At 36.9% G+C, this 16,426-nt stretch overlaps 1 protein-coding gene across 4 annotated transcripts in view; it reads left to right on the forward strand.

The window, feature by feature from the left end:
* Positions 1 to 16,426, forward strand: part of Dis3l2 (Dis3 like 3'-5' exoribonuclease 2) — a 440,068-nt gene that overhangs the window by 253,719 nt on the left and 169,923 nt on the right. For all 4 annotated transcript variants that reach the window (XM_090373977.1, XM_090373976.1, XM_090373978.1 and 1 more), the window contains one exon: positions 6,512 to 6,656. In XM_090373977.1, the coding sequence (XP_090230103.1) occupies positions 6,512 to 6,656 (145 nt within the window). The remainder of the gene's footprint in view (positions 1 to 6,511; positions 6,657 to 16,426) is intronic.

Below are 16,426 nucleotides of genomic sequence, written 5' to 3' on the forward strand. Positions count from 1 at the left end.
TCTTTTCCAATCAACTCTCCTAATCCAACGTGCTAATAATTCTTTTGGAAGGCGATATCAATTTTACAAAACATGTGGGACATCCTCCCCACTGTCAGAACTGTAGTGTTCAGACCCCTCAGCCTCAACATTGAGCGCTCAAGACTTCTGTCTTCAAACACCATACCTCTGGCAGCAAGGAAACCATTATGTGGATTGACATAAAATTAAATTTTGAAGGTCTAAACCGCTTAATAAATATGGACTGATTATTTTCTTCGGTCCTGTAGCTTGACATTAGAGTTAAATTTAGGGGTCTAAAAAGTTTAATGGATATGGGGGGATTATTCTCTACATTCCTTAAGTCGGACTAGAACTTTTTGGTGTGTCATGTTCACAGGAATAGAGCAACTCACATGTCAACTCACTTTTTGGGGTGTCATGAACATGACGCCCTGAAAAGTTCTAGTCTGACTTAAGGAATGTAGAGAATAATCCCCCCATATCGATTAAACTTTTTAGACCCCTAAATTTAACTCTAATGTCAAGTTACAGGACCGAAGAAAATAATCAGTCCATATTTATTAAGCGGTTTAGACCTTCAAAATTTAATTTTGTCAATCCACGTAATGTTTTCCTTGCTGCCAGAGGTATGGTGTTTGAAGACAGAAGTCTTGAGCGCTCAATGTTGAGACTGAGGGGTCTGAACACTACGGTTCTCTGACAATGGGGAAGATGTCCCACATGTTTTGTAAAATTGATATCGCTCGCCGTCCCAAAGAATTATTAGCATGTTGGACTAGGAGAGTTGGTTGGAAAAGAAGCTTCCTATATCTAAAATAAAGGTAATCCCTGTTGTTTCATAATATAATAGAATATACGAATTATCAAGCACTTAATAGCTCTCTATTATCAAATCTATTATAACAATGCATCCACTGAATGGCTTTGTTACAGTACAAGTGCACTATGGAGTAAGTTAGCATGGCATGGCATTCTAGTTCATGTAAGATACATATAGAGTAGTTATCGTGGCCAAATTGACATTTTAATCAACATATTCTATTCAATTTATGTTTGGAATATATCACTGAATCACCTGCATTTCTTGAATGAATAATTTGTAAAATAATAAGAGAAGTTTTTACAAATATTGATATCAACGTAGAATGTATTGAGCTTTATAGCTCTGGTTCATACTGTCTAATTGAATGAATAATACACTTTGCCATGAAGCATACACCCAGGTAGATTTTAATTGACAAACAATAGTATCGTTAATGTGTTTACATTTTTATGAATGATAAACTTGTATGTTTAATGTATCTTTCAGCTTTTATGAAATTTTGTACTTTGGAAAAGCTAAAATTGTTATTGATTTATCTTTGTTATCTGGTTCTCAAGTCTTTTACTATTAGTGAATAAGTCTGTAAGTCATCCCAGATTTCTTTTTCCCAAATAGACAACCTCACATTGACAGATTGAGCTTCAGGTCTTTCAGGCCTATGTATAACTGCATTAATAAGACCAAATAATGCAATGAAGTAAACTTATTCTGCATCTGTTTAAAAAAAAAAAAAAAAGCTGCATGTGTACCTAGTATGCACGAAAGATGTTTTATGTGAAAACAGCTTTTTGATGAAAATCAGAACCATTTTAAAATCGAACAGCTAGAACCGAAGTTATGAACAATGTAACGTTTTATGCTCATACCCACTACTTACTCTACTGAATCAATGTTAGTGACATTAACATCATACTTCAGTCTGAAATATTTAGTATGAACGATGTAATGTTTTATGCTCACACCCACTACTTACTCTACCAAATCAACATTTGGAAGAGGTTAGTAAAATCCAAACCAGTAGCCTAATTACTCATTTGATTGTACCATTTGTTGAATAGTATGATTGCAACAATACAAATACTTGTATTGTTGCAATCTGCATTTTCATTACATTCCATTGTTAGGTGCTGCTATAGATGTTCATCAATAATTTTCTGATTAGTAAACGGGTAGACCGGGGTTCGAGCCCCATCACCACCAACTACGGAGGATGCAGAAAGGTCAGGGAATGACCACCGCATATCCCGGAGCAATATGGCCTTAGTTGCTAATGCTCCTAAAAACCAAATAACAACAACAGTGAAAGGGACTGAATGCCACACTACTATAGCTGAGTGTTCAATGATGCCGAAGTCAAATGCAGAGCGTTGTCGACGGTATCAAGCAAGCCAGAGTTTCGAGAGTCCTTACCTGACAAGACTATTGAGATTGCATAAAAGACAAACAGAAAATCAGGCATTGAATTTAGCAGTGCCACTCCATTTAACAATGATGTACCCAAAGTGAGCATAAGGGGAAGGTTGCCTGAATTGGACCAATTCCTAGGATGGACCACAGAGTTATATATAAGATTTAAACTTTTTAGCATTAGCATTAGTTGAAACATATGATGCAAGAAAGCAAGCTTAGAGCATCGGCCAAAAAAAAAAAATCTTTCCCATTGCACCGATCCAGTCACTTCAAATGTTTGTCTAATTCAGCCTTAAATTTATTTAAGGTTGCTGCAACTTATAGAATTTAAGCCTCTCCTGGTAAGAAAACCCCTTTGTTCCTCTCACCAGTTGTGTTGCCCTTCTCTGTACTCATTCTAGCAACTCTACATCCTTCCTAAAATGAAGAATCCAGACCTGTACACAGTACTCAAGATGACCATTGCCTTATACAAAGGTTTAATCACCTCCTTTTCTCTGCTAGCAAAATTCCTATATATCATTGACAAAACTCCATGACCTGCTCTGGCAGCCCATCTGTACTGCTCAGAGATCTTCATATCCGACTGCACAATTACCCCCAGGTCTTTTTCAATCTCCACCTCCCTGAGTGTAGTAACACACAGTAACCCAAGTTTCTCTTGGGTTACTGCTACCCATATGCAGTACTTTGCATTTGTCAATATTAAACTTCAGTTGCCACTTCTCAGCCCATCTACCTAACTTTTCTAGATCCTGTTGCAGTAACATACTGTCTTTACTGTTTATTGTCATTAACAACTCTGCCAACCTTTGTATCATCTGCAGACTTGGACATTAAGCCTGATATACCTTTATCGATATCATTAATAAATACACAAAATAACAATGGGCCCAGCACCGAACCCTGGGGGACTCCACTAATAACATTAGTCCACGTAGAGCAGTGTCCATTTATTATCACTCTCTGCCATCTCCCATTCAACCATCCCTTTTTTCTATGCAGTAACTTGCCCTTAATGCCATACCACTCCAATTTGTAAAGCAGTCTTCCATGTGCAACAATATCAAAAGCTTTCCTAAAATCCAAGTATATGATATCAAAATTATTTTTTGCATCCAGTTCCTTTGTGCCCACATCATAGTATCCAATAAAATTTGTCAGACAAGACTTCCCCTTAACAAACCCATGCTGTGTCAGAATTATTACTGCTTGCTTCCCTCGCTGCCTCCTTCAATATAACTGGTTAGATTCCATCTGCCCCAGGTGCCTTTTTTTATGTTTAACTTCAACAATTTCTCCTCCACTTTGCTCTCCATTATTACAAAATCATTTAGTTCCCTGTTAGAGTTTAGTAAACGTCTGTCCTCCCCTTCCTTACAGAATTTCTCATGTGTGCTGGCATCCAATGGCAAATTGTTATACATTTTTCCACTAGAGTCTGCCACTATTGTTTCATCTTCATTAAGCAAGTAGTGCAAATTTGAAATTGAAAAGTGTTTTTTATGCATTTTAGGTGCATCAAAAACACTTTTCAGTGCATCAAAAAAAAAAACTTTTTTTTGATGCATCTTATTTCAAGGCTTTCAATTCTCACGATAATTTGTACTCTTCTCGCAAAAATGAGTAAAATCTCATGACCCTTAGTGCCATAGAGTGGAATCAGTCATGCAAGACATCTTTGTAGGTTGCACCAATGCAGAGCAGGAAGCACACATGTTGGTTATTGACATTGGCGGATTACCCTATGAGCTCCCACTGGTCATCAGAAAGCTATGCATCATCACCGCCAATGTGGGCGTTACTGATCTAAGTAAATTATCCAAGATCTAATACAACGAAGAGCAACAGATACAATGATTGTGGCTTGAATTTACCACCTCACCTAAGATCAGAACTTTAGCTTGCAAGAAGGTGGCAAGATATATGCAAGCAAACAACATCAATCCTGCAGCCGTGTTTCTCACAAGATGAACCGTGAGTATATCGTTGAACAACAACTGCACAATCTGTGCCAAAAGAAATCACTTTCCTCTCATACCACCTTATGCAATGATGATACACAAGTTGCAAGGTGGTACACAAGTTACAAAAAGGGGCACGAACAGGAACTGGTTTATGTCACTCTGTCGCACGTAACCGACATCAATGGACTTCACATCATCCCAGCGATAAGAGATTCTACCACAGCCTGAGAAATGCTACATCCACCATCGATATACAAAATGAGTTTGCCAGGCTTGTGGCAAATCAGCTACAAACAAGGCAGGCAGCTTACTCGAATTCATCCATGACAGGAAGAAACACTCAGTTCTCTCATCCAACTTCCAAAGCCTATGGGTACACCATGCCGACCTCACCGACACTGTTACACAGCAATGTAACTGATGCAAATTACATCTCTTCCTAATTGCCACTAATGATACTAACTCGGTCACTTTCCAGAAATGATGTAATTTTGCTACGATGGTATTCCAAATGAATCCTAAATACTTCTTTATAAAATGATACCATATTATAAAGATTTTATAAAACAACACCATATAGAATTTTGTAAAATGACACCATTTTATAAAGAGTAATAATAAACATCCTTATCCCTGCTGGCAATGATCATGGATCCTGAAGATCGTTAGTATATCCAGAGCCCTCTGGATATACTAACTAACTCAAGGACAAGGAAATCTTTATGTCTATATGTATCTTAACTCCTAAATTTTTCTCATTCTGACTCACCCAAATTCTATGTATCTTAGTCTGTAAATTACCCCAAGATTTCTTTGTCTCAAATACAAAACCAAAAGTTTTTAAGTTTACTTGGCAGGATTAAAATTCAAATTTGTTAAGATCTGTGTGTAACTGATCCTAACCATTCTGAAGCAGCACAGACTGTCCTCAGTTATATATTATTGTTTGTTTGTTATTTGGTTTTTTTAGGAGCATTAGCAACTAAGGCCATATTGCTCCGGGAATATGCAGTGGTCATTCCCTGACCTTTCCGCATCCTCTGTATTTGGTGGATATATTATTCTTTCTACTACCAGCAAACTTTGCCTTCCCTATATACCTTCATTAATATCATTGAGAAAAATCAGAAACAAGAGACACCAAAACTGACCGCTGAGGAATCCTACTTCCTGCACTAGTTCAGATAAGTAAAATTGATTGCCACCTTCTGTCTTCTTTCACTTGGCTAGCTCATGATCCCCTTCAGGATCTGTCCAGTAATTCCGCCATATTCCAGTTTGTAACTGTAGCCTCTCATGGGGCAAACTGAATCAGTTTTCATACAGTATTTTACCTTAACCACCAAATTTATCCTGCTTTTAATGTTTTAAAAGTGGCCTTGTCACATTATAGCCTTTGTTGCAGATGTGCTGTTATCCCTTTCATAGTGAGCTTCCTGAGCATCTGTGGGCTCCCTGTAGTCTGTTTCCAGTAGGGGTTGAGTGAGTTACTCTATGAAATTTTGGTTTTGTAAAAATGAATACTTTGTATAAAAAATGCTTAATTTCTTTTTATTTTGACTTTATTGCTCAACACTAGAATAAAATCATCAAAAATCAAACCAGAATTTTTAAAAACATCAAAACAAATCATTTAAAAAAAGCCATTAAAATTATTTATTTATTTATTATATTTTATTTTATTATTTTTTTAAAGCAATAATATCCTGTACATCTATGAAGTATCACTTAAATCAATTTCATTAACTTTTGGATCTGAATTACAAAGAATTTCTTCACTGTAAACCAAAATTGGCCAACAGTGACTGAGTGTCCTCCAATTTTCAAAGTTATTTTAATGCTGCCATCTATTAAAACAGCATCAGTTGTTCAGTATGTCTTTCTAGTTCTTATCTTTGATAAGAGATGGCAGCATGTAATGGGTATATTTCATCATGATCCATATATAAATTTACATGTTATTTGAAATGTACTCGAAATGACCTTGAAAAAACAATCTGTGTATGTACTCCTGAGAGCCCACACCTGAAACATGTACTCTTTTATACGTGTACTTGAGAAAAGGTTAAACACTAAACCAAACCAAAATACTTCAGTTCTGAAAGGTTCAAGCCATACTTGAATTACTCTTAACATAATTGATATTATTGCTGCATATTCGTGCTTTATTTTCCTCATCAACTTTTAAACTGCTTATTTCAACTTTATTGTTTTTTTTTTTTTTTTTTTCGTTTTTTTTTTCATGTTTCAGATTTGCTATTATTAAGAGAAAAGTAGTTTCATTTTTAAATTTTAATTTTATTTTTAGTGCTTTGGTGCAAAGTTTAGGAGAGGCAGGAGAAATTGAGCCTGAGACCGAAGCAATGTTATTAGAAAATGAAGTGGATTTCTCAGAATTCCCTGATAATATCATAATGGATTTGAAGTTGGAAGAAGATTGGAATTTACCTTTAGTATGGTGCATTTTAACTTCACTTAATTTATTATTATTAGTATTAGTTAATTTATTATTATTAGTATTATTATTAGTTAAAAAATTAAACTTATATAAAAAATTAAAATTATATAAACAGATAGTAGGCGATATTTCTGAACTGTATCTTTGTCCCATCAACATATATATATATATATTTTTTTTTTTTTTCTGGAGAATGACAGTGTAGCACTGTGGAAGAATGGGACATCAATGAAGTTGGTATGAATTACCCATTGAAAGGTAAACTGACTGGTTGCTAATATGCAATAGTCTGTAGAGTTAGGAGTTGTGGTTAGAAATTTCTTCAGAATAGTGTGTTGATAATTTATCAGAATCCTGAGAAAAGATGCTGTTTTTAGAAACTTTGATACCTTTGGGGTTTATGTTCATACCTTCAGGTAATGACAATTTTCTTTTCTTTTTGGGAAATAGTCAGTGGTTCCACTGGTTCTTCCAGAAGTGGAGGTACATTGGGTGTGAACTATTAACTCTGGCAAATTTAACCTACCAGTAATCATGTCCCCAATCATAACAAAACAGTTATGCAAAACCTAAAAGTGCCATGATAATCCTAACTTTGGTTCTGTACCTATAGTTTCATGTAAAGTGTAGGATGCAATCCATATTGGTAGCCTTTCGGTTTAATTTTAAATTTAATTCAAATTTAGATAATGTTATACTATCAATTAATCCACCTAGTGTTTTAATATGAGGTGGTTAATGTGATTATATCTAAGCTCTTATCCAAAATTTACCCTTACTAGTTCACTTACAGATCATATCTGTACATTCTGTATTATTCTTTGTAATGACACACAAGATTTCCTCCGTGTTTTCTGAATGGCAAAATATTTGCTACTAAGCAAATACAGTGCAGTCTCAAAATAACATCTACACTGTGGTTTGGGTAAGTTGCAGCAAAGCAAGCATGGTCCCTGGTCCATAAGAATTATTCATTAATGATATTAAGTTGTTTGGATTCCTTTGTTTATAATTTATAATTATAAATGAAGGAAGCATTTATCATTCACATCAAACTAACCTGATGTGATTTTCCCCATCAAATTTCACATCATAAATTTTCACAAAATCACATCAGACTAATTTGAGGTGATTTTGTGAAATTAATTTAAAGTCAAGGTTTAGTCAGTACAAAAGGCCTAAGAAAGGAAAGATGCATTTCTTCATTTGACAACTAGCTTTACTAACTTATCTGCCTGAATGCTTGGTAGCATTACTCCTGCCTCTAATTCTGCTGTTGATAACCCAAGAGAAGAAATTCATTTCCTAGGACTTGAAACGGATTCTTCTGAACAAGCAACTCTTAGTACAATTTCAGAAACATTCTTCCAAAGTGGCAGTTCATATTTCATTCTCCAGTTTTCATTAAAAGTAGATTCCACATTACAATCTGTAAGCAACTTTCAGAAAGGAAATCAACCTTTATTTTTTAGAGGCACATTGAGCTCTCATCATATTGATTGTGATCTCTTTCCTCCCAAAGAATAAAAAAGAAATTTAATCAAGCAGAAATTTCCAGGGGTTCCTAGAAAATGCAGCAGTGTCACCCAACGTGGCCAACCATTCTAGTCAGGAGAGTTGTTGATAGCCACATCACAACCCAGGCATTCAGAACTGTTTTTAAAACTTTCCTCTTTAAGTATAATCCCAGTCCAAATCACCATGCATGCCATATCGAAACCATCCAAGGGAGTTATAAAAGACTGGAAATATTTAATAATTATTAAATGTGTGAGAAGAAGTAGTTAAGGATAATATAGTTGGGGAAGGACGTTACATGGTTGTTATCCATTAAGAATTATTAATATGTATAATTTACCACTCTTGCCACATGGAGTTTTTAATATATATTTTATTAAGCCTGAACTAATATATACAATAGTGTGACATTTTGGCTATCTTGTCGATAACCATCATCAGACTGCTGTTTGGGAATAGAGACAAAATTAAAAGGTGAAGATTACCAGATAGATTTACTTTGAGCAGTTCTAAATTGCAATCATAATTTTTTTTTTTTTAACAAAGGATCAGTTATAAGATGTATTTTCAATAATAATGCCAGTGAATAGATAAATTAGTAGAAGATATCAAAATGGCTGATACAATTCCTCTCCCAGATAGTTCTGAAGAATCAAAGCTCATTAAAAAAAATAGCCAGGATTTAATATCCAGGATAAAGGGTGTTGAAATCAACAAAGCAGATCATTTGATGTGGACTCCATGTTCACTACCATTCCCTTAGAAGAAGCAAAAACATGTCTCCTCCAAATGATAGACAGCCATAACACCATGGGATACCCAAGACCCCTTCTAGCCACAGAAATAATAGACCTCATAGATCTCTCCATAGGTAAACGTTACGTCACCTTCAATGGAAAATTCTACCTGCATTTTTCTGGTCTCAGCATGAGAAATGCCCTATCTCCTCTCCTAGCAGAAAATTTTATGTCTAAATTTGCAGAAAATTTCTTGGAAAACCAACAGATAAAACCTAAATTCTGGTGTAGATATGTAGATGATATCATAGCCATCTGGAATCATGGTACAGATAAGTTACAAAAATTCTTTCAAGCTCTTAACAATCACCACCAAAAAATCAGTTTCAAAATGGAAATAGAGGACAACAGTCAACTTCCTTTCCTGGACATCCTTTTTTCAAGAAAATCCAAAGAACTACATAGGAAAGTTTTCAGAAAACCCACAGATACTGGCATCATACTAAACTATAAATCCTGCCATTCTTTCTCCACTAAAATAGGCATTCTAAAGTCCATCTGAAGAGCCTACAGAATTTGCAAAGAAGATAACATACAAAATGAACTACAAACAATAACTAGGCTTGCCATAAAGAACAGATATCTGATGCACGACATAAAAAAAGCCATTATAGAGACCTCCAAGTCCATCACACAACCTAGAAGAAGAACCTTCATATGTACACCGTACATACCATCAATTAGCACCAGAATAGCAAAAGAAGCCAAGAAATTCGGTATATTCACCTTTTACAAAAGTTCAGCCTCCATAAAACAACAGTCCAATAACCCTGGCAATCCTAGAGGTCCAATCTATAAGATAGAATGTGGGTGTGGAAGTATATATATATAGGGGAATCCTACAGGCACCTACAATGTTGAATAAAAGAGCACAAAAAAGATGTAGAGTATGGCAGAATCAATCAGTCTGATACAGCTCTTCATGCCTTCCACTGTGGGAACACCTAGAACTTCCATAACACAAGTATTATTTCCACAGATAGTCAGTACAACAGAAGAAAATTCAAAGAAGCATTTCTTATCAAATTGTTTGGATCTTCAGCAATCAATAGAAAACAAGGGATTGAGTTCAACCACAGTATTTTCATCTCTTCAGAGAGAAAATAAGCGAAGAAATAAGGACCCAGGAAAGAAAAAGACACACGGCATCCAGAGGCGCAGATCACATACAACCCCTTCCAGAACCATTCCACACACCATAACGGATGATCAAAGGTCAGCAGCAACCTGGAACCAGAGTAGGAGGTCAAAGGTCAGCTTTCAAGCTCCCTGGATCTAGGGAGCTTGAACCTAACACTATTCCTATTGGCTAATTATAAGAATCCCTGGCCTATAAAAGGCACTGCTGGCTGATCCTCTTTCCCATTTCTCTTCAGGTCTGAGGGCGGTCAGCAGGTAAGATTTGTTTGTTTGTCTTAATTCATCTTATAAAATAGGCTAAAAGTAAAGTAATTTAATTGCTCAGTGTAACCAAGTTCTGCTCATATAATTGTGTAATAGTAACATAGAATTGCTCCTTTATATCGTAACTAATCTTAGAGATGCTCAATTTGTTATTATAACTTAGAATTATTTATCTACTCACTGGCATTATTATTGAAAATTATAAATGACCAATTGTTGATACATCTTATGACTGATCCTTTGTTAAAAAAAAAAAAAAAATTATGATTGTAATTTAGAACTGATCAATGTAAATCTAATTAGTAACCATCACCTTTTAATTTTATCTCTATTCCCAAACAGCATGGTCTGATGATGGGTATCAGCAAGATACCCGAAATGTCACACTATTGTATATATTAGTTTAGGCTATGCTTAATAAAATATATATTTCTTCAAATAGGCCTCTGGGGTTGGGAATATTCATTCTCATATTATGCCATCATACACCAACCGTATTAAAACTATGGTTTTGTACTGTTTAAAATATTGAAATAACTAGATAGAACAAATAAAGTTTAATCGAATAAATAATTACAATGTATAAAATATAATATTAAACTGCAGGATACTGTTTACATAAAACAATGAAATTAAAATACTAGATGATAAAAGCGCTAAAAATATACCGTAGCTTTCAAAGGCATCCGCCTCCTTTTTCAACAGTAAGGTTTTATCATACAGCACATCCTTAAATATCAGCAGGCTCGCGGCTCTCAGCACGTGGTTCCACAGGAGCATGGGCAGTATTCTCCTCATGTACTGGAACCGGAAATGGTTTGGGAGCGTGCCAGGTGGAACCATTCATCACATTCAAGGATCACCGCCTCAAAGAGGGGATGAATACGTATTCCCCTGTCTCTATTAATAGTACTGTTCCCGGAGGAACAGATCTGCAAGCTCTCGAGCCACTTGCGGTCCCAAAAGCTACGGTATATTTTTAGCGCTTTTATCATCTAGTATTTTAATTTCATAGTTTTATTGTAAATAATATCCTGCAGTTTAATATTATAATTTATACATTGTAATTATTTATTCGATTAAACTTTATTTGTTCTATCTAGTAATTTCAATATTTTAAACAGTACAAAACCATAATTTTAATACGGTTGGTGTATGACGGCATAATATGAGTAAAAATATATATTAAAAACTCCACATGGTAAAAGAGTGGTTAATTATACATATTAATAATTCTTAAGTAGTTAAGGATAACTCCTTAACTACTTAAGTAATACAAGTAGAAAGTAATACAAGCAAGAAGTAATGAGTAGAAAGTAATACAAGCAAGAAGCATTATGCTCTGAAAAAATTGCAGTCTTCCAAATCCCATAAGGTGTATTACAAATGCTAAAATTTCATTTATTCCCAGACCAAACACAGAATGTACTGCATCATTTCCAGAATACATTAACTGTAAAGGCTGAATACATTTTACACCTGCCTGGTGTAAATCATGCAATTATGAACAATTAGAAAAAAAAAAAATTCAGAAATGTAAGATCAAAAATAACGAGGCAAGAAAGCAAATTAAGTCAACTATGTCAATATGCACCTATCCCCTCTGCTGCCCTAAACCACCAGGCTATATTAACTAAAAAAGATATGTCAGTCTGCCTGACACATCAATTTCAGAATGGGCTTGGTTGATACTTTTGAACCAGCAGTACTCCATTCACTAGCACCAAACTAATTGTTTACAAAAATATCAAAGTCAAAGCTAGAAAAGTTAAGAAAAAAAAAAACAAAACGTGACTCTTGGATTTCCTTTTCTTCAGCTGTTAACACTGTCCCTCGACTTAACTGGAAAAAAAATACAAATTCTGAATGGGAAATTTCTATCACTGCGATCTCCAGTGGTGTAATGGAATGGGCATGACCTGTCCTCTCCTTCTGAAATCACTAATGCTTTAGCAGAATCCTCATTTCTCACTTCTGTAGAACCAGTTTTTCACTCTAGTAGAGCTCAGAATCATCACTCAAATCTCCAAGTAGTGCAGCAGGACAGATGCCATTCACTACAGCATGCTGTAGTAGTGACTGTAAAGCTGATCTCTGCATCTTATTGCTTTTTTTTTACAGCCAGATCTTTTCAGAAAACACTTATCCTTTCCATGGCATCACTCTCATATTTATACCTTACCAAAACCATTTTTGTTTACAAAAATATCAGTCAAAGCTAGAAAAGTTAAGAAAAAAAAAAGAAGCAAAATGTGACTCTTGGAAGGGATCCTTCTGTAGGTCAGAACTACAGACCCATATCATTGACAAGCTGTTTGGGCAAAATCTTTGAAAGGATGGTGCATAATAGGCACATCAGCATGCTTCTGAAAAAACTGGTCTGCTTTAGATGTACTTCTCAAAATGGAATTCAATATCCACATGCCTTTGTTGAAATAACATTTAGTTATGATCAGCCTAGATATTGAGAATGCATTTGATACCACTTGGCCTCATGGTATTGTCAAAGACATGCTTTTTATTAGGATTGAGGAGTCAAACATGCAGAACTTCTTAAAACTATTCAGCTTTCAGGTCCAGTATCAGGTTGAACATCCTGTGGCATCTCAGGTTCAAGAGGAGGGTGTCCTACAGGGTTCTATACTCCACCAACCTTTTTGTGATATGGGTCAACACATGACACAAGACCTTCCAAAAGCCATTTCAGTTTATATGTGTGCAGATTCACCTGGTCATCTCCCGGCAATCACAGCATGAACACTATCAAAAGACAGCTTCAAACTGTTAGAGATAGAATAGAATCCTGAACCCTAGACAATAGCTACCACCTAGCTGAACAGAAATCCACCATCACACACTTTTGCAAATGCCATTCTCTCCATCCTGAACCTTAAATGCAGGTAAATAATGCACTGATTCCTCTTTCCCACACTGTAAATCTCTAGTATATGACTTCCATGGTTCAACATAGTGCTCTGAGAATTTACCCTAAGGGCTTTCAGAATCTTCCCATTTTTCACCCTTTACACCAAAGTGCAATAATATATGTTATTACACCTCCACAGGAAGACAATACTTTTATATATGTTGTAAAAATCCATAGTCACAGACCTGTGAAATCTATACTGGGTTGAAAACCGGTAGTTGCCGCATCAGTCTTCCCCTCTTTCACTACTTCTGTCTCATTATCAGTAGTCTGTAGAATCTTCATTGCTGAGCTCTTATGCTGTCGTCCACCTAGCTCTGTATCAGATTACTGAACTTGCAGTCACACCTGCAAAAATCCATCGCTCCTTAATACATACTGACTCTCAGTGGTGCAATATGTCCTAAGTTGCTAGTATCGCTAAAATCCTACAACAAGCAAGACTCTTTCTCAGTGTTCTCTTTGCCATAAGAAGCAATACTGCCTCCACTCATCCTGTAATAAAATGCATACTCTCTTAAGGTCTCTCAAACTGTAACAGTTGTTGGATCCCAGGACATTAGGGTATAACAGACCTTGCAGCCAAACAAGTAACCCCAGAGAAACATACCAACTGTGTGGTACTACACTTGAAGGTGGTAGAAAATGAAAAAGACCTGGGAGTAATTGTGCAGGCAGATATGAAGTTTTCTGAGCAATGCAGACAGGCTGCCAGGGCTGGTCATGGGGTTTTGTCAATGATATATAGGAATTTTGCTAGCAGGGAAAAGGAGGTGATTATCCCTCTGTATAAGGCAATGGTCAGGCCATGCCTTGAGTACTGCGTACAGGTCTGGAGGCCTAATTTTAGGAAGAATGTAGATTTACTTGAGCGTGTACAGAGAAGGGCAACAAGATTGGTGAGGGGAATGAAGGGATCCTCTTATCAAGAGAGGCTTAAGTTCTGCAAATTGCAGTGGCTGGAGACTAGGCACCTGCGCAGTGATCTGATTAAGGTGTATAAGGCCTTGAATGGGTTCAGCATGCTGAATTCTGATGGGATCCTTCCACTTGTTCAGATTACGAACCTAAGGGGGCATAAATTCAAATTAAGAAAGGACAGATGTAGAATAGATGTGCGGAAATTTGCCTTTAGCCAGCGGGTGGTTAATTGCTGGAACAAACTTCCATCTGTCATTGTGGAAGTTGATAGGTTGAATAAATTTAAGGAGGAACTGGACAGTCATTTGGAGGGAATGGTGTGATTTTTTTTTTTTTTTTTTTGGCTGATGCTGCAGAAGCTCATACACTTGCTTTCTTGCATCACATACCACTACTACTACAAACATGTACACTGTGAAAGGACCGAATTCATGGGAAACCTGATTCCTGGGCAACACAACACTGCCACTCCTCTCAATAGTGGACGAACCCACCGCTTGGCAGGTATATAGGTACACTGCATTTACATAGACAATAATTTAATGTCAGTATGGATAAACTTCATGAGTTAATCGATTTGGAAAGAGGAATGATACTACGTGCCCAACGCATGGCTCACTGTATCACGGAGGTGGTACAGAAATTGCACTATCCCCATTTGACAGTATCAAGAGTGTATCGGGAATACATTTCCAGAATAACATCTCATCGTGGACAGTGTTGTGAGTGGAGAAAGGTGGTGGATGAACGTGGCCATAGACGTCTGTCTCACATTGTTTCAGCCAACCGGAGAGTGACACTGACACAAATCACCACCGATTTCAACAAGGGAGGTACCAGAAACGTCTCCACCAAGACCATCAGGCGATCATTAGCCACAATAGGTTATTGGAGTCACCGACCCACCAGTGTCCCATTGCTAACACCACAACATAGAACTCTACATCTCAACTGGGTGAAAGAACATCAGTACTGGATCTTGGATGATTGGAGACGGATCTCCTGGTCCAGTGAGTCCCATTTCCAATTAATTGCGAGTGGACGGGAGGGTGCATATCTGGTAGAAACTGCACAAGGCTGTGCACTCATGTCAACAAGGAACTGTTCAGGCAGGTGGACGGTCAGTAATGGTCTGGGGCGTGCTCAACTGGCACACATTGGGACCTCTGGTACATCTAGCTGCATCTCTGAACGGTCCAGGTTGCGTGTCCATCCTTGCAGACCATCTGTATCCCTTCATGGTCATCGTGCACCCGCAGGGCAAGGCAATGGACTCTTCCAGCAGGGCAGTGTGCCTCCCCACAAAGCCATGGTGACAAGAACATTCTGCAGATTTTACTACCGTAGAATGGCCTCCCCGTTCATTGGACATGAACTCTGTGGAGCATCTTTGGGATGCTGTGAAAAGGTCTGTTCGAGCCTTGAATCCTCCACCCTGAAATGCAATGGAATTATGTACAGTGTGCAGCAAGCAGGGATGGTAATACCTGTGGAATGCTTTCATGAATTAGTGGACTCAGTGCCTCACCACGTGACTGCCCTTATCCAGGCAGAAAGGTGGGCCTACCCGTTGCTAGGTAGGTATCCTATAATTTCTGTCCAGTCAGTGTGCTACAACTCCAGTCTTTTTAAGTGCTGTATACTGATTATAAATATATTATTACAATCAGTTTTCAGAAGCTGGGCTCCTCCATCTTCTGGAAGGGCATATGGGAGAAAGTAATTTTATTAAGATTGGGCATGCATATCTCACTCACCTTTACTTCCTGATGAATGCCAACTCTTCTCAGTGTGCATCTTGTCATACACAACTGATGGGTCATAATTTATTGGTAGACTATTCTCACCTTAAAACTCTCCACTTAAACACTTTCAGTCACTTAAAAATGTACAACCAACACTAACATTATTTCATCTTCTTGGAGATGATGCTGACCCCTGGCATGGTGCCATGAAGGGTATTGTAGAGGCGTAGTACCTGCATGTACTGGTGAACCTTACAATAAAGATCTTATTTATCTAATACCGAAGAACTTTTTTACTTACCTGAATTGAATTAGAAAATACCATAAAATATGAGCTCCATTTATAATAAAGTTCCCTCTTTCTTCTCATCCATCAGATAGACATGATTTGGCTTGGCAACCCTTGTATCATTAAAGTTTATGACAACAACCCAATATGGGAGACTACTATGCT

Source organism: Mastigoproctus giganteus, chromosome 5 (assembly GCF_048544385.1).
Source record: "Mastigoproctus giganteus isolate SK-2022 chromosome 5, ASM4854438v1, whole genome shotgun sequence".
Lineage (NCBI taxonomy): Eukaryota > Metazoa > Arthropoda > Arachnida > Uropygi > Thelyphonidae > Mastigoproctus > Mastigoproctus giganteus.